The 25,834-nt window shown below is 49.5% G+C and overlaps 1 protein-coding gene across 1 annotated transcript; it reads left to right on the top strand.

Annotated features, from left to right (window-relative positions):
* The first annotated feature begins 1,619 nt into the window (after window positions 1–1,619).
* Window positions 1,620–25,284, top strand: jag1b (jagged canonical Notch ligand 1b). The gene is made up of 26 exons (XM_040178808.2): window positions 1,620–2,003; window positions 2,277–2,585; window positions 7,875–7,926; window positions 9,971–10,228; window positions 10,658–10,718; window positions 12,698–12,828; window positions 12,928–13,047; window positions 14,326–14,439; window positions 14,532–14,645; window positions 14,735–14,848; window positions 15,222–15,268; window positions 15,726–15,899; window positions 16,283–16,433; window positions 17,270–17,434; window positions 17,532–17,645; window positions 17,790–17,903; window positions 18,062–18,175; window positions 18,613–18,729; window positions 19,426–19,453; window positions 19,864–19,949; window positions 20,551–20,664; window positions 20,751–20,860; window positions 21,573–21,812; window positions 22,416–22,547; window positions 22,808–22,949; window positions 23,459–25,284. Exons 1-26 carry the CDS (start codon window positions 1,797–1,799, stop codon window positions 23,932–23,934), a joined length of 3,804 nt encoding a protein of 1,267 aa, XP_040034742.2. The 5' UTR covers window positions 1,620–1,796; the 3' UTR covers window positions 23,935–25,284.
* Window positions 25,285–25,834: the final 550 nt, after the last annotated feature.

Raw genomic sequence — 25,834 nt, 5'->3', positions numbered from 1 at the left:
TGAGAGTGCATTTCAATAAGACCTGTAACCTGAGATGTGCATCAGTTCAGCAACTGAGTCGGGCGGAGAGGAAGCCTTACCTTTCATCTTGAGGTTGAAACACAGGAAACGTGACATTTGAATATAGACAGCAGTGATTTAAGATGGCGGAAATGAGGCTTAGAGGCTTTCCTCTTTGAATATAAATTAAATTTACACCTACTACTAATATTACTCTTTCTACCGCAACTAATACTACTACAAAACAAGGTGTTTTCAAGATAAGAACTGAAAGACATTATCCTTGCAGAAGCTACCTTCCATCAAAAGTCAAGATAAGATTAGCTTCATTAGCAATGAACGAGTCCTTTATGACATGTGCGGTTTCTAACAAAAATCGAGAATAAAATGCCAAACTTTTCTTCTTATCAGGTCCAAACGCATATACAGGGGACATGCGTGAAACGCTCATAAACAGCTATAAAGTGTGATGGTGAAACATTGCATGGTTACTGATTGATACGGTTCTCTCTGCAATGCCACACTTCCCAACTGTGGTTTCTTGATTGTGACCCATTGCATGACCTGTGTAATTGGTCCACACAAATCACTAACCACAGCGGCAGAGGAGGTTCCCATCCTCTCATATGAATGTGTGTGTGTGTTTGTAGTCACTGATCCAGTTCACAGATTACCTTTTTTTCGGAGGTACACCCCGCCGCAATTGCCCTTTGACACCGAAAGGATAACCTGGAAATAATATCTCTCAACCGTCTGTCAGTCTATTTATCTCAGTTTCGTTCAGCGGGGGGGTTTATTCAGACTGATGTCCATCCTGGCCTTAGGTTAGGCCGTAAACTACAGTCTGATTTTTTTTAAATGTCCCTAGAATGCAACTGTTTTAGAATGTGTGACATTCCTCAGGCAGGCATAAACCTACAGGTCTGCCACTCTGGGGCACTGTTGTGTGCACTCCCGATAACAGTGTTTTGTTCACGTTCACATTCAAAGTTTGTTCATATTCCAAGAATGTCTGTTATTTATTTTTTTACATAGAAAAAATGCTATAAATCTCCCGATATTTAGTTTTTTCCCGCTACTAAATGTAGTGCTCTTTACCCGAGGCTTGCATGCCCATGAGGAAAGATGTCTGACACACCGTGCGTAGAAACAAATGCCCTTGACTCAGCCCACGGGCCTTGAGGCGCTGCGCGCTCGTTTGGCCGTCCACATGATTCACCATGTTGCCTAATAACACAAACGTAGAGGAGAGTGAAACCGGCTAAACTCATTCTATCCATCTGACCTAAACCCTAATGAACTAAAAATTAAAAATACATGTAGGGGAAATTGCAGTGAGTTTGAGTACACAACCCACGTGGGACGGTCAGAGATAACGTCTCTGGAAATGTAACTCGCTTTTCTTAGAATGTAATTCAGTTATGTTGAAATTTGTGGTTGCGATGAATTATTACTATCAAGATGACATAGTTCATATTCCAATTTAACTCTACCACACGAATGCCATCAAAGAGCTCCTACAGGTCCCATTCTTTGGAGAGCATTACTACCCGCATAACCCGAAAGGGGCGTGGCCGCGGGGCCCTGCTCATGCATATGGAGAGCTACAGGACACGCCCCCTCCCCTGTTGAACTTGTGTATCCAGCTCCAGCTCCGGCCAGCAGTCAGTCAGTCAGTCAGTCAGCAGTGGGCTCGGCTGCCGCATGGTCCTCTCTGTAAACTTTCTTCAAACAAGGGGAAGCCGTCGGATACCGCGGAAGAGCAGACCGGGACTTACTGGAACACGAGTGTGTCTATGCATCGGGAAGCCTGCGCTCCGCTGATCGAGGAGCCCCCCCGGCCCCGCACACCCCTACTCGTGCATGTTTCACTCCGAGCGCAGCTCTGGTGCCGTGCGTCGGCCAGACGACCAGTAACGAGCGAGGGGCAACAGCGGTCCGGAGGCATGATTCTGAGACGGGGCTCAGTGGTCGCTGCCTTCCTTCTCTGCTTTCTGGCGAAGGTACGTGGATTACTTTCGGGAGGGAAAGGGGGGCGACAGCGGGACGGGGGTCACCTGGTTCAGCTGTTTTGATGTGCTTTGATTGCACGAGAGTCGCCGTTATCGTGCGCGGCTATGCTAACGCGTCATGCAAAGGTGTGTGTAGATTGGTGCAACGGAAGAATATACCTTTTTTTATTTTTATTATTATTGTATTGTTTTCATGTACATGTGTTTTTCGAACGAGGTTCCCCGGGTCCTCCCGTTTTGCACTCACTCCTCTGTCCTCAACAGGTGTCCGAGGGGTCGGGACAGTTCGAGCTGCAGGTCCTGTCGATGCACAACGCCAACGGGGAGCTGCTGAGCGGCGCGTGCTGCGACGGCCCGCGCGACGCGGCGGAGAGGAAGTGCACGCGGGACAGCAAGTGCGACACGTTTTTCAAAGTTTGCCTGAAGGAATACCAGTCGAGGGTCTCCGCCGCGGGGCCCTGCAGCTTCGGAATGGGATCTACGCCGGCCCTCGGAGGGAATACCTTTTCTTTCAAGAGCCCTGTCCGGAATGACAGATCCAGGATAGTTTTGGCCTTCAGTTTTGCCTGGCCGGTGAGTGGAAGAGACATTTAAACACCCCCAGCCCCTCTAAAAAAAAAAAACCTCTCTCTCTCGTCTTCTTGGCGAAGAAAAAAAAGTGTTTTCAGGGCAGTTATGTGCAATTAGTGTCTGCCAGTCATTGTCACTCCTTCGCTCTCTGACAATGATCCTTTTGAGGAGGGACCCCCGGGTCTACTCATTATTTGCGCCAATTAACCAGGTGCATGTGTTTTTCTCCATTCGGCCCAGACCTGCGCGTGTTTTACCCAAACAGTGTTTAAGGTGTTAAAACGGTGTCGCGAGTCAATATGACCCCCCCCCCCCCCCCCCCCCCCCCCGATTTCATTTGGTTGCGTTAAATACAAGCTGACGTACGTAAAACATTCCATTATTTCATTCATTTTCGTTTTAGTCCCTCCGTCATACATGCGTTGGGAAACGAAGCCTCGTACATCCCCTTTCCCCTCGTCGGGCTCGTGCTATCACGTCCGAGAGGTGGGTGAGCTGTGTCCTCCGATGTGTCCTCCGATGTGTCCTCCCGACCTGCCTCCCTGGCAGCTGCTCGCGTTGCGGCCCAGTGACTCCGCAGTGAAACCTCCTTCCTCCTCCCTTTTTTTTTCTGGTTTCCTTAAGTGTCTGAGTAAGTAAATGTGGCCTGACAAGTCTGTGGGAGAGTTGTAGCTCTGTGAGAGACGTGATTTGCCATGCTGGAGCGCATTTCCATGTAGTGGAGGGGAGAAAGAAAAAACAAAAGACACAGACTGGCTGGCCCCACAGCTTGGCCCGCAAACCCCTCCGCTGGTATGCGTGTGTCCAATTACATCAAGGCCTATTTTTACCCCTAAACGGATGAAAAGTTCTTGTTGTTGTGATTTCAAACTGCGTGGAATGAGTGGATGGTTGCGTGCCGATGGCTTTGTGAGTCGCGTTGTTACCTGTGGGTCGTTTCTTGTCTGGCAATACGTGATGAAGTTTGTTCCAAAAGGGCCGGCTGCCGCGCCGTGTCCCGTGCAATTTGTAGAAAACGATGTGCTGTGTAGTCAGCGTGATGTAGAAAGCGGGAGTTTGGAGCTTTAAGAGAAAGAACGGATCCTCTCGTGCCTTCACTTCAAGTGCTTTACTTCACTGCACATTAACAATTGTCAGGTCGGGTATGATATCACTCTTTGTCCTTCTCACTGTTTGATTGGCTGCTGTGGACAGATGGCGGTGCATTTTGGGATGTTGGGTACTCCCGAGTTCATGAAACCTTTTCTTTTTTCTTCACCACCCCCCCCCCCCCCTCCTCCCTTCATCCTCTCTTGTGAGCTGCATGAAGTTGGCCTCTTGTCCGGGCCAAGGGCTTTGTTTAAGTCACGCTCGGTTGGACCCCAGGCATTTCATCGCTTTAACCTCGCCACCCACAGCAACTGCTGCACTTAATGAGGCTGCACACATGTGCTCGGGGTCAGATCAGGTATGGCAACGGCCAGGCGTCTGCCCGCCAACCGCTTCGCGTTGGCACGTTCACCTGACGTCGGCATCGTCCTTTTTATTCCGCAGAGAAGGACAATGGTGTCCCCTGGGTGACTGCATTGAGGGTTACGGGGCATGAGGGAGGTAGTAATGCCGGCGCAGGGCAAGCAACAGGGAGCAGTTGTGGTAGACTCGGCAGTGGTGAAGTCGGGCAAGTCGTGACATTTGCTTCTGTGTCCGCCTGAGCATGCAAGCAAAGATGAGAGCTTTCTTTATTGGATTGGGTGAATCCTTCAGAGGTGATTCTGCTCTCTTACCATTTCCGTTCTTGACTATTCGTACTTCTCAAGCCGCGGTAGCATTAATTCTGCAAAAACGTCATGTAATTATGCCCACGTTTCCAATATCCTTCATTCTTTAACTGAAGGCGATGCTGCCAGGTCCTCTCACCTGTGGCATGTGGGTAGGCGTCGCTGTGATTGGTTGGAAGTCAGGTGTGTCGCTGAGCTCAGCGTTCGGGGTAAGTGCTGCTTACAGCTGAGGCGGTTATGTTTGTTTTACATAATGTGCAGTTAAGTGCAATTTACTCGCGTCAAAGTGGGAAAAGAAATGTTTTCTCACTTTTTTTTTTCTCTCTCTCCCTCAGTCGGCGTACTTGCCGTGTTTTGTCAGTGTAATGTTAAAGCCTGACGCTCTTCTGCTCATCACAGTTGTTGCATAGAAAATTCAACTTCCATGCCCTATTTTTGTTTTTGTTTCCCTAAATGATAAGTGACCCCGCGACTGGCTGCACCTTTTAGTTAAATGCAAGATGCTGCCTTCTGAGGGAGTTTTAGTTGGCCAATGGTGAGGTTCTTGTTATGGTGGAAGTCTCCTGCCAAACAACACATTTATTTGCTCCCTCCCTCCCAGTCCATCAGGGGCTTTGATGGTGATTATAGCGCTTGTCTTTTTATGACTAAGCCTCAGGTTTTATGGCAAACGGGGGCGTGCTACCTAGCGGTCCCAATCACTGGTTGGATCTGGGTTTGATAGCATTGAAGTGATTGACTCAGGGGAAACTGATACGGAAGGACAACATCCCTTTGACTGAGCTGTTTACATGTGCTGAGTGAGCGTGGGCCCACGCCGTTCTAATCAGGCCGTGTCCGCATTCGTACCTTTTTTGGCTTTTCGCCTCTCTTCTTTTTGTTAAACTTCCCCTCCTAACAGTACGTCAGACGGCTCCATTTCCAGCAGAGGGCAGGTCGAGTGACCTGTAAGTGTGTGTGTGTGTGTGCGTGTGCGTGTATCTGGAAAATTCCCCTACTGCGAGGCTTCAGCAGTGTTCTTTGGCAAGTCCTTGTGATTCCACTGGAATGATCTGTATCGCGTATGTTACTCGTCTGTTGGACAGTGTCCGCTTGGCCATGAAAGATAAGACATATGGCCACACTTATTGCACTTGGACGTGTCTTGTGTGTGTGTGTGTGTGTGTGTGTGTGTTTGCGCGCTCCGTAGTTCAAAGAAGTTGTGAGTCAGCTGGGAGCCTGGGAAAAGGCAACCTGGCAGTGGCGGATGGTTCCAAGCTGATAACAGCCAAAGAGTTATGGCGTGTTGGCGTATGAGGAGTGAGGCAGTGTCTCACTGCCTGGAAGCAGTTATTTGGTCTGGAAATCAAACCGCCAGTAACGGCGAAGCTCCCTGTTGGATCGAGCCACGAAGGCAACAATTTTGGCACGTACGAAGCCTGTGGCTCATCGGATGTAGTTTACTTGTTGTGGACAAATTGCAATCATTAGCTAAGGCTTTTGGGTTATTGTCTTTTTTTGAATTTTAGTGCGTGGGTGTTAAGTTTATTTTCAATCCTTCATTCTGTGGTGTGATGATGCTGCAAGCTTCCATGTCGAGGCAAGTCTAAATCGTGGAAGATCTGGATGTTATGTTGTTGCAGATGTGCCTTCAGGCAGTTACTAGCTTAAAAAAAAAACTAGCTCATTAAACTTAATGCCCTTTCTGTAGACAACCATCTGCCACAACGTGATCATTCCACCCCCGGCTCCATCAGCCGCAGACACGGAGGGACGTTTGTTGTGTAGCAGGCGTGCGGTTGCTCCTAGCGACCGGGAACGAACCGATAACGCGCTGTTCAGAACAGCTCAGGTCGTTTGAGATCAATAAAGGGATTTAAATGTACTTTGATACAAATTCTCTCTCCGCTTCTCCTCTAACTTCATTTCAGTCACTACGTCAATTTGAATGTGGCAATAATGACTAACGCTAAATGTGAGGTGTTGTTTCGCGTTCCCGTCTTTTAGGATGAGCTCACCACGACGCCCACTCTCGTATGCATGGGAGTTGTTCTGCGCGGGCTCTGTCACATGGATTTGCCCCAAACCAACACCCCCCCCCCCCGCTCCCCCAAAATGTTTCGATCCGGGGTGGACGCAGTCAACCATAGTCGCACACTCACTCGAGCTCTGTGTGAAGCGACTGCGGCCAATTAGAGACCGGGTACGGCGTGACGATGCGCACTGTGTTTCCCAGAATGGAGGCGCTGATTGTTGTGAAAGTTTGGTTCACTGTCAATAAAAGGTACGGCCGTGAGAAACGGTTCAGGAGTGATTGTCCCACCGCCTTCTCTTTCACCGGAAAGTGAGCACGCCCCCGTCCCTCCCGGGACGGTTTGTGCCTCCCCGTTGCGCTGAAAGGGCCAGCATGTTTTTGCGAATGTAACCAGTAGGCCTCGCCCCCCCCCCCGTGGACCCTTGGGCGATTTGAGGGAATTCAAGTTTTCTCACGACCGCATACTTTCTCTCTGACTGACTGTCATGCGTGCTTGCAGACACATTGTGCGCTCCCTCGGGACTGTGGCACAGGGCAGCGCGCACGTGTAAGCGGATATCGGTGTGAGCGCTACCGACCCTGAATCAGACAAAGCGTTTTCGGGAGTGCTGAAATCAAGACAGGCCCTCCAGTGTAGCACTCATTCACTCTCTCTCTCGCTCTCTCTCTCTCTCTGCCTTTTTGCCTCAGCGTCGCTCACCTGAGCTTTTTTTTTTTTTTTTTTTTGTCTTCCATATTATGACTTTGCCAGGAAGCCTTTTTTGCAAAAAAAATATTTACTCTTTATTGCAAATGGTGCCAAGGGGTTTACAAAGTATCATCACATAGAAAGTCACACATGCATCGCCAAGTAGAACTGACAGTTTGCGGTCTAATGCCAACTGCCAGCGCCGCGTTAAAAGATATATTTCTACAAGCGGTTCGTTTCCAAAGTATTGCAGGTTGACACAGGCTTTCCTAAATGCCATTTTTGTTTGTTTGTGCTTCATCCAGCCATCAGTCATGCTATATCTGGCTTGTTTTTGGTCAGTCACCCTCCTGCTGGGTGGGTGTCCAGCTAGTCCAGACTAGCTGCCACTAATCGATGCCGAGAACTCTGCACCACCGCAAGCTTATCCTCTCTTAATCAGATCAACAGGACCATTGTTATGAGTAAAACAAGCTTCTGTTCTGCTGTTTCTTAATGAGAGGAGAGACGGAAATCAATTGTCTGGAGAAGATTGTAGGAACGCTGAATGTTAATGTACTTTTTCATTTGCCTTGAAGTATTAAACAATATGTTTACCACGGTAGACCTGCGCATCCCTTAGTCCATTTAAACCCAGACCCATAATAGACTACCTCACTCTGTAAAGTTGTAACGTGATGTCAAAGGAGAAAAGGCTCGTGTTGGCTTTTAACTGTTGGTGCACAGTACATTGGATGAAATATATTTCATTGAACGGTAGTTTTGTTTAATAGTTTTGTTATTGCTCCATGATCCTGCTAACGCACCTTGTGTCTCTTCTCTCTTTTCCCCAGAGGTCCTACACTTTGATAGTGGAAGCCTTGGACTCAAATAACGAAACCAGTGGTGAGTATTTTGTCCTTGTCTGGCATCTCCATCTTGCCTTCCTCTCTTTCACCCCCCACACCCCCCCTTCCTGCCTCAAGGCAACGTCTGGGAGGAGTCGTGTTGAAGGTCAGAAAAGGAAGTTTATTCTTCCTGAACCCCCTGCCCTCTTCCACATGCTCCACTGGGTGTGCGTGTGTGTCTGTGTTAAGACAGTGTGTTGACAGGTGCCTGTGAGGCGGGAGAGCAGGACAGGGAAGCGGGGGAGGAGAAGGGGGGGGCACAGGGCAGGGGGAGGGGGGGATTGCAGACAGAGTGAAGGAAGAGTGCAAAGGTGGGGGGGGGGGTTCCATGCACCCCCCCCCGTCCGCCCCCCACCACCCCTTCTCTCCATGAAAATGTTTTCATTTAGCCGATGACTGATGGCAGGTGCTGCCAGCCAGGGTCGAGGTCTGTCTCACGGTCGCTGGAGCGTGAAACCAAGAGTTCATCCGGCCGCCCTGCAGGCCCGATGCGGGAGGCAGGGAGGAGGGGGGGGGGGCGGAGCAAGGCCTCGGAGCTGTGCCGTCCCGCAGGTTACAGTTGCCTCTGTGGGTGTTCCTGCCGTGAACGAGGGAAGGCCGCGTTGTCAACATGCCGGTCGCCCGCTTCGGTTTCCCTCGCCAACCATGCCGGTCTTCCTTCCGTCCCGCCGCCTCGCTGGCGATCGGTCTGTTCGAGGTCCACAACGTTTTGGTCTTTTCTGCTGTATTTGCCGCTTCCCAGAGAGCCATTAGGGCATTGGTGTGAAAAGCCCCCTGAATGTACACAGGCAAAGCTGGTTAAGCCCCTCTGAGCTCCACCAGGCCGGCTCACTGCTCTGATGCCTTCACGGTTGTGACTATCCCGCCTGCTGCCAATATCCCAACGGGTTCCCAATCACCATTTCAAATCTACCTAACTCAAAGGAAGTCCCACCTTATTTTTCTTGAGCTCAATCTAAAATGTGCCCTTCAGCATGACGTCTGTAGGCTTTAGAAAGTGGTGTTTTGGTTTAGGTTGAGCTCCGAGCCGGGCAGCAGGTCGTAAGGATGTGCTATTCCTGACACTGCAGGTCAGCAGTTGGTAGGGAAATGCCACACAGCTCGAGTTTTGGATTCCAGACCACTGCGAAATGTTACCGGGCACCGTGATTTCAGCATGCATGCCCCCACAACCCCCGCCCGTACGCACAACACGGTAAATAAATGACAGCGGCTTGTCCCCCTGCTCCGTGGCATTGCGTCATGCACTGAGGAGCCATTCACCCAGCGGTCAGCCACCTCTGCTCATGGGAGGCCAGTAAATGACTGCTTTGACGTATTTTTCATTCTCTCCCAGGTGGAAGATCTAGATATCAAGTAGCGTGCGCGTGTGCGTGGCTCATTACAGCCCTTGACACCAGTTCACCCCTGGCCTGTTTGACAGAGCCGTGACCTCTTCGTGTTTGGCATTAAAATAAATCTGTGTTTTCGTTTTTTTTTTAAGTCTGCTTTAGTGTTGCACAACCTCCGCTGTGCCTTTGCTCCCCATCTGAAGGATAGATGGAGATTGTAAGTGTGTGAAAAAGAGTTGAGGCAAGTTTGTTTTGACTGCTGCTGGAACAAAAATGTGTATGTGGAAAAAAAAGTGCTGATGGCACGCTGGCCTGCAGTGACTGGCATCGCTGGCATTGCTGTAATTTATGGTTGCTGCGGTTCTGTCCTCGCCTGAGCAGATTCACAATGCCACACCTGAGACCTGTAATGTCCTCAAACTGTAAACCTGAGAATCAGAAACCAAGCAGCGACAGTTGGAGAGTGAGCGGGGGGGAAACGTGTTTTAAAGTGCTCATTACAGGCACTTCCTCCTTGTACTTTTCTTCCGCTTGTTTTGTTAATTACACATTTGGCAATTTCTGTCCAAATTTATGCTGCATTTTTGGGTTCCCAATGATCCCAAATATGTCATCTTTTTTTTTTTTTTTTAGAAGAAACATTCAATGAACACTAAGTGGAGGAGATGAATATATTGTGTTATGCTGACCGTGTCAAAATGTATATTTTAGGTGCAGATGGGAGGTTGATAGAGAAAGCGTCTCACTCCGGCATGATCAACCCCAGCCCCCAGTGGCAGAAGCTGACCCACAACGGCCCCGTGGCCCAGTTTGAGTACCAGATCCGGGTCAGCTGTGACGAGCACTATTACGGCTTCGGCTGCAACAAGTTTTGTCGGCCCAGGGATGAGTTCTTCGGCCATTACACGTGCGACTACAACGGCAACAAGACCTGTCTCGAAGGCTGGTCCGGATCCGACTGCAACACAGGTGAGCCCTGACGCAACGGCAGCCTGCGGCGATGCATGATGTCACTCAGAAATGGAAAAGATGAGCAAGACTGAGACGCATCTGTTTTTCCCACGATGGAGTCTTGCAAAACTAGCCGCCAGACTTTAATCTGTGATTCATGCTGCATGCTCTGAATTGAATGGAAGGCTTTGTTGCCGAATTCCCGCAGCATTTATTTTTCTCTTTCCATACAGATAAAGCTTTTCATTTATGACCAGGAAATCGTCAGTAGTTTCACATGGCAGGGCGAGCTCTGTTGTCAACAGCGGTGTCGCCTCTCGCACGCTGAAATGTCGTATTGGGTAGCAATTAGTTTGTTTATTGCTCCAACCAAAATGTGCTAAAAGGAATGGAGCCACGCGTGAATGAAGTTACCGTGCAGTGATCAATACTCTTTTCCCCCTCCAGCTATATGCCGACAAGGCTGCAGCACCGAACACGGATCATGTAAGGAGCCAGGTGAATGCAAGTAAGTGTCCGCACGACGTATTTACTCACAAACGCGGTTCGCACATGCGCACACACACAGCAGTGTGTGTCAGAGGCCCGTGGTGTGGATCCATCCGATATGTCTAAGCCCCAGTTATTTCATGGCTCTTTTGCTGTATGTGCTGGGTTTTCTGGCCAAAAGACGGCATCAGAGCTCTAGCGGAGCTGCGGGCCGAGCAGCGCTGCCAGTCTCAGAAAAGGGGAGAAGGCTCGGCTGCGGTCGTGTTGGAAATGCGTTTCCCCTCTAACGAGGCAAGTGTTATCGGCCTGCATGGCATGGAACCTTCGGATGAGCCTTAAAGTGTATTGTTTGCGTAGCTAATGGCTTCCTAATGCTGTTTATGCACACAGCCAGAGGAAAAGCCGGGCCCAGATGCATATCAGAGCCGGGGCATTGTGTGCAGTAACCGTTGTATCTCCTCCTCATCCTGGAGGAGGCCCGGCGCTTCCCGACTCTCCCCACAGCTCAGGCCCGGGTTGCTTTCCTAGTTGTCTGATTTGGCCGTAGTTCAAGCACACGGATGATCAGGTTTGCTCAATTTCGGCCCGAAACGCTGTTGTTTTTCCCAAGCTTTCCACTTCATCGGGTTTCTTTTTAAAGTGCTTGTGTGGCCACTGGCAGAACAAGAGATGGAATTGCTTTAGTCCCCGCACAGGTGTGGCCATGTTTAAAGCTCTGGGATCAACTCTGTTTATATGAACTCTGCCAACAAACTCTCCAAGCAAGCTTTACCACCGGCTGCAGTCAGTGAGCAGGTTCCCAGCGATGGGTTGTTGCCTAGTGTTGCACAACAGCCGCACACGCAAACATTGGCTGCAGGCGCGGGCAGCCACCTTGATGCCAGCAGGGCCGCAGCTAATGCTGCTCAATGGCTCCTTTGAGTCTGCCGCGATGGCCACAGGTTTCAGTGTTTCTGATAATGTAACCGCACCGGTGTGAAACCCGGGTGGCTGCACCGGATTCTGAAAAAGAGGTTAAAATCTTGTTGTTATGTTGCATTCCAGACTAATTAGGTTGTGTAAGAATTGTAAATGATTTGGTATCCTGATCCTTCTCATGGAGAGGATTAGCACACTTTTAAGAATAGCCTCTTCAATCACAGGCCGAGGTTTGCTTAGGCACTTTGTCTATTTTTACAGCCCGTCCGTTCCTTGGGGGTAATCAGCGCGGCGCCCCCCCCCCCCCCTTCCCCCCAGAGGGACGCGGTTTCCTGCCGCAGGCTCCAACGACTATATCGCCACCTCGCCACTTTTTAAAGAGCGCCCTTAACAGTGCGGCTGGATTGCGGTCTTTTTGGTCATGGAGCTGGTGGAGGGAAAAGGTCAGCGTTATCTGTGTAATCATGGACCTGGACGGTTCAGTGGTCGGCGGGCTGCGCTCCCCTCCGCCGTCCCGGGGCCTGACGAGCCCGACTTCTGACTCATGGGAACCGGGACGAGCAGCAGAGCCGCAGCCAAACACTGGTCCATGAAAGGCACTGCCAAGCCACAGGCAGAGTGTTGTTAAAGGGAGCGTCTGGCCGCATGCTTAAGGTTAGCTGTGCTACAGGTCCCGTTGGGGCTGTAACTTGGTGTGCTCAGACTAAATAGTCCTGTTCCGCTGTCCCCAAGTGATTAAAAGCTGTTGCATAAACACCCCGCTACTTAAGATTAATTTGTGGTCTGTTAAGACGCAGCAGAGTTGTTTATGAGGGCAAGAATAGGGGTTCTTTGTTTGTTTCATTTGTGCATATGCTAATGATTAGTTAATTAAACTCAGATTATTGCTGTATTGCCTGTGAAGGAATGTGGCAGATGGAGATATTCGCGTTTCTTGGGTACCACAGGGCTTGCGTGACCTCTTTGGGACTGTTTGCGTGAATGTTCTGCATGTGTTCCTGTGGCATGTGTGTGTATTTGGGCTGATATGAATCGCCTCACTTCTGAGGCTGACTGCATGGCTCTCTGTGTGTCTTGCAGGTGTCTGTATGGCTGGCAGGGCCAGTACTGTGACAAGTGCATCCCCCACCCTGGCTGTGTACATGGCACTTGCGGAGAACCCTGGCAGTGCCTGTGTGACACCAACTGGGGCGGCCATCTATGCGATAAAGGTTAATTGTTATCTCTCGTTTCAGTTGCAGTCATTGTAGGCGCGACCAGTGTTGTGAGAGAACCATGCTAAAGCTCTGTGAAACCTAATCATTTTACAGATCTGAACTACTGTGGGACCCATCAGCCGTGCCTGAATGGAGGAACATGTATCAACACAGGACCTGATAAGTACCAGTGTACCTGCGCTGAGGGCTACTCTGGAGCCAACTGTGAGAGAGGTGAGTGTCGGATGTTTTCTTTTTTCAAAAGTAATTGCTAGACCGTTTTAAAGTAACCTCTCTGGTTTTACAGATCGTTTGTTTTTGCTTTGCTTGTCAGATAGTTTCCAAGTGAAATGAATCATTATAATAGGGCTCAAATTAAAGATTAAGTGACATTATGAAAAAAGACTCATCTTGTGCTCCTCTGCATCGACCTCTGCCTCGTTATGCTGAATTTTCTTGAAAGCCCTTTAAAGCTTCCTACATTTTTGTTTGCTGAAGTCATCTTGCTACATCTTATTATTAAAATGTAAGTGGCAAACAAAATGGAGTCTGCCAGAACTTCCCCTTTTTTTGTATTTGTTTATTTTAGACTATCAAAATAACCAGATGTAATCTCGCGGGGTCCTGAAGTCATGCTTGGACTTATAGTAAGCGGGTAGGTTCTAGGCTTCCTGAGCGTACAGACAAAAGGTCAGAGGTGCCTTGAGTTTGTAATCAGAGGAGGTGGTAACTCGGCAATAATCGTGTTTCCACTCCAGCGTGAGTGGCCCCCGAGTCAGGTAATCCACCAGTTTGATCTCCCGGGGGCCTGTCGTCCCTCCGCTCCTCATGCACTTAAGGCGGATGGGTGTGGTGCTAAGGTTCAGCTGCTGCAAACACTTACCATGGAGATGATGGTTTTTTCCTCATTAAATCTGAGCCCCGCAGGGTGCTGACAGCTTAACTGCGGGGATGTCAGGAAACCGTGGCCTCCGTAACAGAAGGTCAGGGGATACGTCAATCTACTGTAACACGGAGGCCCCCAGAGTGCAGCGCGGCCCCCCCCCCCCCCCCCCACGGGATACTGACCACCTCCAACCACCTAGTTACTCCCAGAGTGAATCATTTTTTCATTCAATCGAGACCCACCCGTCCGTAAAGGAGAAACTCCCGCGCAGAGACCCCCCCCCCTCTCTCCCGCTCGCCCTTTGACTCGTCTCTCATCTTGTGCTGCCTCTCTGATGAATGGCGGTGAGTCAGAGGGAGGTCACGGTGCGTTGGTCAGGTCAACTTAGCATGAAAGCTGATTTCCTGGTAGTGGGGTCTGCCAGCTGGATAATGAGGGTGAGATCGGGTGGGTTTTTTCTGGGTCGGTGAGGAGCAGGTGACCGGTGAGGGAAGCTGAACTCGAGGCGGAGGGGTGCGGCGAGCCAAGATGCATTTTTGCATCCGATTTGTTTGCAACGTCAGGCCACGTTGACTATGGCCGTGGATTTTTTACTGCAGTGACAAAAACCTTCTCCCTCGTTGTAGCGGAACATGCCTGTCTGTCCAACCCATGCTCCAATGGGGGGAGCTGTTCAGAAACCAGCCAAGGCTACGAATGCCAGTGTGCTGCGGGCTGGAGCGGCCCCTCCTGCACCATCAGTAAGACTTCGCCCCACCTGCACACACTAACAGTCAGTGCCCTCGTGAAGCGGGATGGCGTCGAGTAACCACAATTGACTTCTTCTGCTCAGATGTTGACGAGTGCTCTCCAACCCCCTGCAATCACGGCGGAACCTGCCAGGATCTGGTTAACGGCTTCAAATGTCACTGTCCTTCCCAGTGGTCAGGGAAGACGTGTCTGATAGGTGAGACACGCTGCCCCCCACCCCCCTTCTTTCCACCACGTGAAGTCTATCAAATCCACATGCAACTAACCCCCCCTCTCCCCCTCTAGATGCCAACGAATGCGACAGCAAGCCTTGCGTCAACGCCAATTCATGCCGCAACCTGATTGGTGGCTACTTCTGCGAGTGTGTCCCCGGCTGGACGGGCCAGAACTGCGACATCGGTGAGTTGACGGTTGTCGGAGACGACTGTGGACAGCGGTGTCGCTCCGGTCCAGATTAAAGCTGCTGTATGACTGCGTGAAGCCAACAGTTGGACAAGTGACGCCTTCCGCCCCTGTGTAAATAAATCTGCTGAATCATTATTTGCCCTGTGTGAGACTGTGGCGACCATCCCAGGACCAGTTTCGCTTGGCAGCACTCAGGATTGCTCAATACACTTGCACTGATTCTGCAGCCACCATTATGCAGCTCTCTGAAGTCTGACTATGTTTTTAAAGGCCTCTAGCTTGCGGGGGGGGGTGGAGCAAAGGCTTGTTTTTAAAGACTTTTTATGCAACCTGTTCAGAATTAATCCTCATTTGTTTTTCCGTGCAGATGTAAACGACTGCAAGGACCAGTGCCAGAATGGAGGAACTTGCAAGGTACGCCTGTCAGTAACCCGTCTCACTTTATGTGGCGTGGCTGCTTTGTTTGCCAGCTTGTTTTTTTGTTTTTTATTGTCTCTTGTCGAAGCTCGAGACATTGATCGGGGTTGTTTAAATAGCTGCTGTTAACTCGTCTCTCCCAAACGGCGTTGGAATTGTTGTGGAATTCGTCTCTTAAATCAAATCTGAGGGGAGTGGGTTCAAAGGGGTTTTTAAGGGAGGGACACACACGTTCCTCGACCACACTAGATTGAATTACCATAAACATAATTGTGTTGAGGCCGTGCCAGGAAAGTGTGTTGAAATAATGGCCGAGCTGTGAAGTTGACCCTGTGTGGTCGGCTTGCCGCTCTCCGCTTTGACGGTTGCCGTTTGGACTCGTCAAAGCAGTTCATCAGACCTGTGACGTCACGATGTTGACACCCCCCCCCTCCCCGGTTTCTACCCGTCTCAGGACTTGGTGAACGACTACCGTTGCACGTGCCCCCCTGGCTTCGCCGGCGAGCACTGCGAGAGGGACGTTGACGAGTGTGCGAGTGGGCCTTGCCTGAACGGCGGACGCTGTCAGGACGAGGTGAACGGCTTCCAGTGCCTCTGCCTGGCGGGCTTCTCGGGAAATCTCTGCCAGGTGAGACGCTCCTCCGACCCCACCCACCTCAACCCCCGGCTGCCTTTCTGCTTGCATTGCTGTATCTTTGGGGTTTTTTTTGCAAAGTTTTTCCTGCTCCGCCCTCTTAAATGGCTGCTGTTCCACAGTGTTTTTTTTTTTGTAAAAAGGGAGTGCTTTGTTGAAGCTGCTCCTGGCTGCAGCAGGATACATTCCTCAGTGCTGAAGCCCAGGATCTGAGGACGGCTTCTAGGTCTCTGCCTTTCCCACCCCCCCTTTCTCAGTGTTGTTTCCTGGCACGGTCTGCTGGGAGGATGCTGCGGGTTTTGCTCTGCTCAGCGTAGCAGAAATCATGTCGGCCGCCAGGTTCACGGCTCTCTTAATCCGTTACATTTCTGCCCTAGCTGGATATCGATTACTGCTCCCCCAACGCGTGTCAAAACGGTGCGCCCTGCTTCAACCTGGCCACGGACTACTTCTGCGCTTGCCCAGAGGACTACGAAGGCAAAAACTGCTCTCATCTCAAAGACCACTGTCGCATCACCACGTGTAAAGGTACCTTTCATCCTTCCTGCAATAACAAAGTTTCTCTTGTTTTGTTTTTTTTGTTCTGGAATCCTTTTTGAAAGGTGATCTGCACCTCAGGGCTTCACCATTTGCCTGAACACCCATGTTTTTCCCATTAGGGCAAATACCTATATTTTAGTTTTGTGCGCTGAAGAGTTTTTGGCCAAGTTCAGCAGCTTTTATTGTGAGTGTAGCTCCCTGAATGAAGCCCCCCCCCGACCCCCCACCCCTTCAATCTCCTAAGCAAATCTTTTCCAATGATTCTCCCCTCCTGAGTTCCTCACAAATCTGGCAAAAGGCTGAACGCACTGTGTGTGTTCTCTGTAACGACTTGGTGGGCCACCTCTTCTTTCCCCCTCAACGAATGCGCACATTTTTGTGTGTAATTAAGTGAGCGGACCAACCACGGAGTCCGATACCAGACGGTGAGATTCTCTCTGCTCTTGGCAAGAAATAAGTGATTAGAGGGAGAATTGTCCTGTTGCTCCTCTAACCTGATCAGACAGGAGGGGGAAAAAAGAGATTTCAGTGAGTGAACAAGATCAGTCTAAATTGCTTTTGAAAGCATAACGGCTTAACGCTGTTTCTCCTATCCTCCTTTCTCCCCCCACGTTCTTACACAAATACTTTTTTTTTTTCTTCTTCTGGAAGTGAAATTTATTTCTTCTATAAGTCTTTGGTGTTATTACATATACCATACCTTTGCTCTCATTGAGTGAGTACTAGCTATAAACACATTTCCATTCCTCATCTGATTTGGAGAGGCTCTTTGTTCAAACCAGGATTGCCAAATGTTCACGTTTTAAACCGTTTTCCCTCCACAGTGATTGACAGCTGCACGGTCGCAGTGGCGTCCAACAGCACGCCAGGAGGAGAGCGCTACATCTCGTCCAATGTGTGCGGACCGCACGGCCGCTGCAGGAGCCAGGCTGGAGGCCAGTTCAGCTGCGAGTGCAAGGAAGGCTTCAGAGGCACCTACTGCCACGAGAGTAAGATCAGACTGTCGATACGCACGCGGCTGATTGGGTTTGACCAGATACGCCTCGGTCAAGCTCACATCTTTCTTCCGTTCTTACAACAAAACAGACATAAACGACTGCGAGAGCAACCCGTGCCGCAACGGAGGCACCTGCATCGACAAAGTCAGCGTTTACCAGTGCATCTGCGGCGACGGCTGGGAGGGCGACCACTGCGAGATCAGTGAGTAGTGCCGCTCGCCCCGCAACTGGAAACCCGCCCACGCGTTCCCCGTGTGACAGATTATCACATGGTTTAACAGTAGACGGGTGTTTGATGGGCTGTGTTCCTCTCATAAATCACACACCCATCCTTTGTCTCCACCAGACATCGACGACTGCAGCACCAACCCCTGTCATAATGGAGGAACATGTCGGGACCTGGTCACAGACTTCTTTTGCGAATGCAAGAACGGCTGGAAAGGAAAAACGTGCCACTCCCGTAAGAAGCATTTACCTTATTTTCCTATTCCACACCCGTGTATTCTGTCGGTGCAGGTGCATGGTATGTGCTTGTGGTTATAATTACCGAATCTTCTATGCAGTTTGCGTGTGTTTACGCATTTTCACGCGTGTGCGGATTTGTTTTGCTCCCTCCAGGCGAAAGTCAGTGCGACGAGGCCACGTGTAACAATGGAGGCACCTGCCACGACGAGGGCGACACGTTTCAGTGCAAGTGCTCCCCTGGGTGGGAGGGGACGACGTGCAACATCGGTGAGTCACAGCGATTTGGTTCAATGTTTCATCTGCACACACACACACACACACACACACAACTCTGACAGAGGTTTGTTTTGTGGGAAAGCTCTGTCTCAGATATTAATCAGATCTGCGAGGTCCACGAGCAGTTTTTATCCCTGCACTCTGTCAACGCTCCGTCGCCTCCCATCTCTCTGCTTTCCCCTTTCTCCCTCTGCCGCGAGTGCCGACAGACATCCGCTTAAAACGCCTGATTGCACTGACAATGCACTTCAAAGTCGTGGAATGCAGATTCCTCTTAGAGAAAACGGAAACCAAAGAGAAAAGCCAAACTGACTCTAATTTCCTGGAGCGGTTTATGGATTTTTACTGATAATTTTCTTTTAAAATTGTCGGAGAAAACTCACTGACAGAACTACACTTTTTTTTTCTTCTTTCTTTTCACCTTTCAGCAAAAAACTCAAGTTGTCTTCCCAACCCGTGTGAGAACGGAGGTACCTGCGTGGTGACGGGGGAGTCGTTTACCTGCGTCTGCAAGGAAGGCTGGGAGGGTCCCACATGCACCCAGAGTAAGTGCACCTTGAATTGTGAATGGGAAATTGATGGACAGGTACTGCTATTTAAGGATGATAGATGTCCTGCTACCTTGTGCAAAGTCCTGCATCTAATTATCTTAGACTCTCCCATCCCATCTGTACTGCAGTATTTTTTCTTCCCGTTTCATCTTCCCTCCCTGGCTGCCGCTGGCCATGAGAAGGGAGGGGGGGGGGCGAGAGAGGGGCTATGGAAAGTGGAGACAGATGTTTCTCCCCCTCGTCCAACACACTCCCGTCTCTGCCCTCTCGTTGTTGCATTCCTGTCCAAACAGTGACATGTCTGCTTGTTCTGCAGCCCCTCATTTCCCCGGGATCCCTGCCCTGTTACGCACGCACTCCAAAACATGAATTGAATTGAATCCCCCCCCCCCCCCCCGACTTTAGTAAGGGAGGGAGAAACGGCGCGGGATGGGAATCTGGGTGTGGAGGTGTCGTCTGTGGCGGTGGTTACGGGGGGGGGAGCTGGAACTCATTTTGGGGTGTGAGAGCTGACTCGATCGTTAGCTCTGCGTTGTTAATGGAGCAGAGCGATGGGGGCGGTGCCCTCGCACAGACAAGCTCAGACGTGCTCTTTAGCAGATAAGCAAAAAAACAACAACAACAAAACTCTCGCTACCTTCTGTCTCTCTAACGCTGCCTTTCTGTTTTTGTTTTTTTTTCTCCTCTCAGATACCAACGACTGTAGTCCCCACCCATGGTAAGTGTGGAGGCCAAACATTTCCTGGTATACTTTACAGGCGTGCACAGGTTTCCCCTCCTGCGACATGGATTCTCACCTGCAGGCTTCCTCTTGTCAATGCTGACAAGCCGGGATACGCCCTTTTTTCTGTCATTCCTGGGATTCACTCTTTTGTTAACAGTCATGCACTGCTCTCATTTAATCAATGTGGGAGTGAGCCACACTGGTAAACGCATATACACGTTTGAAATAAAGACAACAAGTCCGTTGGTCTTAATTGCCCCAGAGAAATGGCTGACTGGGGAGTGAATTGCTGCCTGACACGGGTTGATGTTAAAGAAAGCTGATGGCTCGGCCTGTAAAACAAGCCCACGGGTATCCCGAATCATAAACTTGACATCTGCCATTTTCCTTTTTTCTCTCCACAGCTACAACAGCGGAACCTGCGTGGACGGTGACAACTGGTACCGCTGCGAGTGCGCGCCGGGCTTCGCTGGGCCAGACTGTCGGATCAGTGAGTATTGACCCGTTCCTCCCTGATCCCTGTGTGAGCCATAAGTAAGAGCAGGCCCGGGCCGACCATCTCACTCGCTCCAGCAGGGAAGGTCTAGCCAGCCAATTATCTGTGCGTTGGGCAGCCGGCCAGGCCGAGCCATTTCGGTGTCACTCCGCCGGGCCCTGCTGCTGTTCCCGGGGGGAAACCGGCTTAGCAGGCCAACAGCTAATCAGCAATGCTCTCTGACACTGATTACACAGATTGTTTTCCCTCTTAAAGGCTTTCAGATGGCCACATTCTTTCCCATTGCAAACTCTTTGTTCTGTTAACACCAGCCTTTCGCTGCGGCATACCTGCTAATGATGCTGCCTCTTAATAAGGCTGCATGGGGCAAAAGCGCTCGGGATGATTTAAAGCATGCTTGTTTTTATTTTTATATTAACCGCTGTGTATGTATGTACTGTTCAAATGACACATGACCCCCCCCACCCCTGGTGAATTTGGCCTTGGAATTAGATTTGTATGCCCACTGCTTAACCCGATATTTGTGCTCTGTCTGTGCTCTCGATTTTCCCAAAAGGAGCCATGTCTTACCTCTCGCTCTTCTCCTTTGGGACAGATATTAATGAGTGCCAGTCCTCCCCGTGTGCGCTTGGCTCATCTTGTGTTGATGAGATTAACGGATATCGCTGCCTGTGTCCAGCAGAAAGGACTGGACCGCACTGTCAGGAAGGTAAGACTTCTTCGCCAACTCGAGAACCCATCCAAGTCGCGTGCACACCCGTAATGCGTTTCTAATAGTGCGGCCGTATTTTACAGTGACAAGGAAACCTTGCTCCGTCAATGGCCACGTCACCCCCGACGGACTCAAGTGGGATGAAGACTGCAACACTTGCCAGTGTTTGAATGGGAAAGTTTTGTGCACCAAGGTTTGTCTGAACACACTCGATCCACCAAATGTAGGAATAAGAAAAGTATTTTGTCCAACTGGGAACCGCAATGTTTACTAATGGGAGGATTGCTGTGGTGCAACAAACGGTCCACGGCTCAGAGGCTGCGCAGGTAGACGTCGGGCCATAATCACAACAACAACGCTCGCGCAGGGAGGAGTCGTCTCGGGAGTGTCAAATTCTATTCAGAGCCACAATGGCACTGTGGGAAATCTGCAGCGCCGAAGCCCCATTGGGTGATATTCAGGAGAGGCCCTGCAGTACTGCTATCATTATCAAGCCAGTCTAACCAGCACATGAACAATGGCGCCTCACTGATACTGCTCCCCTCCAGGAGAAAATGCATCATAGGGTGCAAATGATCTAGGGCTGTAAGGCACTAGTCACCTGCTTTATGAATGCGACTGTGGGGGTTTCAATGTGCTTTTGCTGACAGAAGCTCCTGTGTTTTTTGTGTGGATGGCAGAAGCATAACCCCTGACAGAGAAATTAGAGCCACTATTATTGGTGACTGGAAGCCTGGTGCCATGATTGCAGTTTTTTCTTATCTGTTTGCATTCTGGTTTTGGGCTCTGTGTTGAATCTCTGGTGTTCCAAATATTCAACAAAGAGGAGTTCTTCAGCTCTTTTTATCCTAATCTTCCTATTTTGATTTAAATCTGACATTATTTAACAGTGTTTTCCTCTCCAGATGTGGTGTGGCCCTGCATCTTGCCATCTGGGTGCCAAAGGTCGAGGTGGGTGCCTGTCAGGCCAGAGCTGCGTCCCCATCAGGGAGGGCCACTGCTTTGTGAAACCCTGCGTGGACCTGGGAGAGTGCTGGCACTCCAACCCTCCCCCGCCTCCCACCAAATGCCACCCCAGCTCCAGTTACCAGGAGAACAGCTGCGCCAACATCACCTTCACCTTCAACAAGGAGACCCTGCCTCAAGTGAGTTACCTAGGCAATGGGGGGGGGGGGGGGGGGTGGGGGAGATTGAATTAAAGGGGTTTTAAGGGTCATTTTTCATGCTCCTAAATGAATGGGAGCAGAGAACTGTGAAAGATCGGGTTTTCCGAAGTGCTCAACTATCCCTCCTGGCAAAAGGATTTCTGGTAATTCAGCCATGTATTTAAATGTGTTCCATGGGGGAAAGAATGCGGGAATATTTTTTTTCCCTCCCAGTTTTTTTTTTTTTTTTTTTTTGTTGACTGCACCCAAGTTTTGTGTTTCTGAGAATCGGGGCATTCACAAGCGATCCCCTCTTAACCCGACCGCACTGCGAGATTAATGTCAGGATCATATGGATTTGAGTTAACGGGACCACTGGCGACTCCGTCACCACATGGGATCATCGGCAGTTGATTAACGGGCTTGACGGCAGATTGTGACGAGCGCATGAGCCGGTGGTCGTTAATCTAAATGAGGTGGATCCCGGCCACGCCGAACCACATGCTGCAACGCAGGGCTCGCTCTCATTGCTCTTCCCGATTGAGTGTCTCATTTTTCCTGTGTGCGCGTTCACATTTGCATCATTCCTCCCCTCTTGTCCAGGGCCTAACTGTGGAGGACGTGTGTAAGCAGCTGAGGCGCTTGTACGCGGTGAAGAATTTCTCCTCGGAGGATTCTGTGTCCATAACCTGTGACCCCTCGTTCTCAGCCAGCAATGAAATCCACGTCTGCATCGTAAGTACCTCCTCTCACTGCCAGTCTGCCATAGGTCTTGTCTGCCTCCATTCATGCATCCCCAAAAGAAAAGGAATCCTGTTTGATTTACAGCCTGCAGCATTAAGACCTGCTCTGACGGGCTGCGCGGTGGATTAAGGCTCTGTTGTTTTGTGTCGTCGGTAGACAGAAAGTAAACACGATTAACGGCAGACGAGATGGAGAACTTAAACCTAAACCAACAGATTTCTAAAAACTCCCTTTCTTCTTGGCTCTTCTAGTCCACGGAAGATCACTGTTTGGACCGGAGCCCCGTCAAAGAGATCACAGACAGGATAATCGACCTGGTTAGCAAACGCAACGGGAACAACACCATCATCGCCGCCATCGTAGAAGTGCGCGTGCCAAGCGCCAGCAAAACCGGTATGCACTGCTTTCAGAACGTTTGTTGCCAGTGAAGTTTCCCACAATTGCTCACTGTGGGTGGGAGGATTCTGCTGCTTTTTTTTTTTTTAAAGATTAGATAGAGCCAAGCCCTGAAAATGACAGCAAGGCAGAGAGAAATGCCTGCGTGAAAAATTATATCTAACCTGGGCGGCCCAGATCTGCCATCGCATGTCGTTTGTAATGGAGCTTAAACAGACTTTAGCTAGGATGAAAAAAAGCAGATCTGCTTGGCTACCTGGCTTCGGATTGGCTCGTACTGCGACTGGCTGGACTCCTAGTAAGACTCCCGCATGTTTCCGCCATTCAATTCATCAACGCGGTGACAGCAGACTGCCGCCGCGGCCAAATGGAAGCAGCCTCAGCCTTTTGTCTCATGTAATATTCACTTTGATGAATATTGTTTTGCTGGGAATTTATTATTTTCACATGACATTCCATAATAATTTGTCTATATAATCTGTGAACGTGTTCTCTTCCCGCGTCAGACTACCTAGTGCCCCTCCTCAGCTCCATCTTCATCGTCATCTGGGTCCTCGTGCTGGTCTCCATTCTTCTGTGGTGCATGCGGCGCCGGCGGAAACAGAGCAACCACAGCGGGACCTCGGCCCCCAGCGCCGAAGACAACACGACCAACAACGTGCGGGAGCAGCTCAACCAGATCAAAAACCCTATAGAGAAGCACGTGGGCCTCGCGGTGGCCATCAAAGACTACGAAAACAAGAACTCCATCATTGCCAAAATAAGGACAAATCATCCCGAGGGGGATGAGGACGACAAGGAGAGGCACCTGCAGAAGGGCCGCTTCGCCAAACAGCCAGCTTACACACTGGTGGAGAGGGACGAGAAGACGCCCGTCTCCAATCCCAACTCCACATCCAAACACCCCAATTGGACTAATAAACAGGACAACAGAGACTTGGAGACGGCAAACAGCATAAACCGGATGGACTATATTGTATAGCAGACAGCTGTGTTGCTGTGCAACCAAGCCTGATGCCTTCACGCCCCGGTGGTGGGTGACACGGGGGAGCTTCGGCGTGCGTGGTTGGCAAACTGTCGTGTCAGTCGTGACCCCACAGTATTTTCCGATTATTCCCCGTGTTTAATTTAAGTTTTGACAAGCTGGCTTACACTGGCAGTGACGGTTGCTTTGGTTTGCTGGAAACAATAGGCACTGGTATACATTTCACTGTAGAACTAGTCGCAAAAGTGTCCTGCATTTCATTTTTTTTTTTTTTTAGTGGACACATGGAAAGGGCTCCTGGTGTAATTGTTGTACAATGACTAAAACTACCCGACATGTTCAGCGCTAGAGCTAATTATTTTTAGTATGTGTTTGAATTCTTTCTAGCTCTGTTTGGAGAAAAGTGCCTTTTCAGCTTTAGACTTCAGCAACTGTCAAATGAGGAAAAAAAAAGATCAACTTTATTATTTATTTTTTATTTTCCGGGGGGAGGGGGAGGACAGGTTTCAATGACAGCAGTTGCTGCCAATATGAAGAATTTATGTCGATTTAGAACGTGTAGATATGTAAATTTCTTTTTTTTTATTAATCATTGTGTATATTTGATTTATTAACTTAATAATCAAGAGCCTTAAGATATCATTCCCTTTTATTTATATGTTCTGTCTAGTTTGAAGGTTTTGATAGCTGTGGAAGCCAACCATTTCTTTCAATGACTTAATATTTCAAAGCATTCTATAAGCCAAATTCCAAATAAGACAGGACGGACACTTTTGGCCTGAAACACTTTTTTTGTTGCTTTTCCACACATTTGACGTTTCATTAATTGTTGCCAGGACCTTGAGTGGAAGGCAAGTGAGGTTAGGACCACTAAAGAAGCATGGGACCGACTTGGTGGCAGACATATTGCTTGCCACTAGTGGCTAAAGACTTCAGCGGCTTCAGCTGTTTGACCCATTGACATACCTCCTTTTTAAGAGGCTGTCAAAATCCACCAACTAGCAAGAAAAGTCGCAACAATGACACGCCAAAATTCCCATGTGCTTTAGTCAGCGTGATGCAAGCTGGAGGTGGAGTACTTGAACAGAATTGGATGGAATACGCTGCCTTGCTCAGCAAGAATCTGCTTTGTTTGTCTGCGAAAAATAATTTCCTTTTTAAAAAATGAGGCTCTTAAAGACAAACATGTTTTATCTCATTTGTTAACCCTTTGAGATCATGGCAACATTTTGTTCTACTTTTGACTGTTATGAACTTGAGAATTGTGTTGATCTGGCAATATATTTTTGAAAGTCATATTTATTAAATATTTTGTATGAAAAGAATTAAAGTTGCCTTTGTTCTGGGGAGCGAGTGACGCGTCGATCTGTGATTCATCAATCCAAACATCCACATGGAGCAAGAGCTCAGTCCAAATGTGTTTACAGCTAATTACATAGTAGCAATCCCTCGTATTAAAGCACCTTTCTCCTCATGATCTTCTGACAATGTTGCCCCTGTTTTAAGTAAAACCTTTCAAGCTCTCGTGCCCGAGAAGCCTACGCTATACAGTAGAACTGGTTTTCAGATTTACTTCTCCGCCGAATCTGTTTTTAAAAGGATTAAATCCAAAGCAAGAGATTATCAACACCTCTGACCTTAAACCATATAAGGACTTAAAGCGGTGGGGCCATCTTCACTAATCCACCACGTTGTCTCTGATAGGACAGAATTTGCTCCCCTCGGGTTACGCTCACTGATACAGACGGCCAAGCGCTGCTTTATTAGAAACCTCGCGGTTGGACAGGCCGCCGCTGTCAACCTGCCACGACCATCAGCCAGTCTGGACTGAATGGGAGGAAAACAGTGTGCAGAGATCTGCATGCCGTTTCGTGCAGGCTGCTTCCAGAAAACACTC

The sequence above is a fragment of the Gasterosteus aculeatus genome, chromosome 6, assembly GCF_964276395.1.
Source record: "Gasterosteus aculeatus chromosome 6, fGasAcu3.hap1.1, whole genome shotgun sequence".
Classification (NCBI taxonomy): domain Eukaryota; kingdom Metazoa; phylum Chordata; class Actinopteri; order Perciformes; family Gasterosteidae; genus Gasterosteus; species Gasterosteus aculeatus.
The sequence above is the reverse complement of the archived record's forward strand: the minus strand, read 5'-3'. Positions and strand labels throughout refer to the sequence as shown.

Excerpts from the sequence above, each read along its gene's own strand:
- jag1b (XM_040178808.2), top strand. The coding sequence starts at position 1,797 with ATGCATCGGGAAGCCTGCGCTCCGCTGATCGAGGAGCCCCCCCGGCCC. Across the intron at positions 16,434-17,269 it reads TCGCATCACCACGTGTAAAG|TGATTGACAGCTGCACGGTC; the intron begins GTACCTTTCATC and ends TTCCCTCCACAG. Across the intron at positions 20,861-21,572 it reads GGAAAGTTTTGTGCACCAAG|ATGTGGTGTGGCCCTGCATC; the intron begins GTTTGTCTGAAC and ends TTTCCTCTCCAG.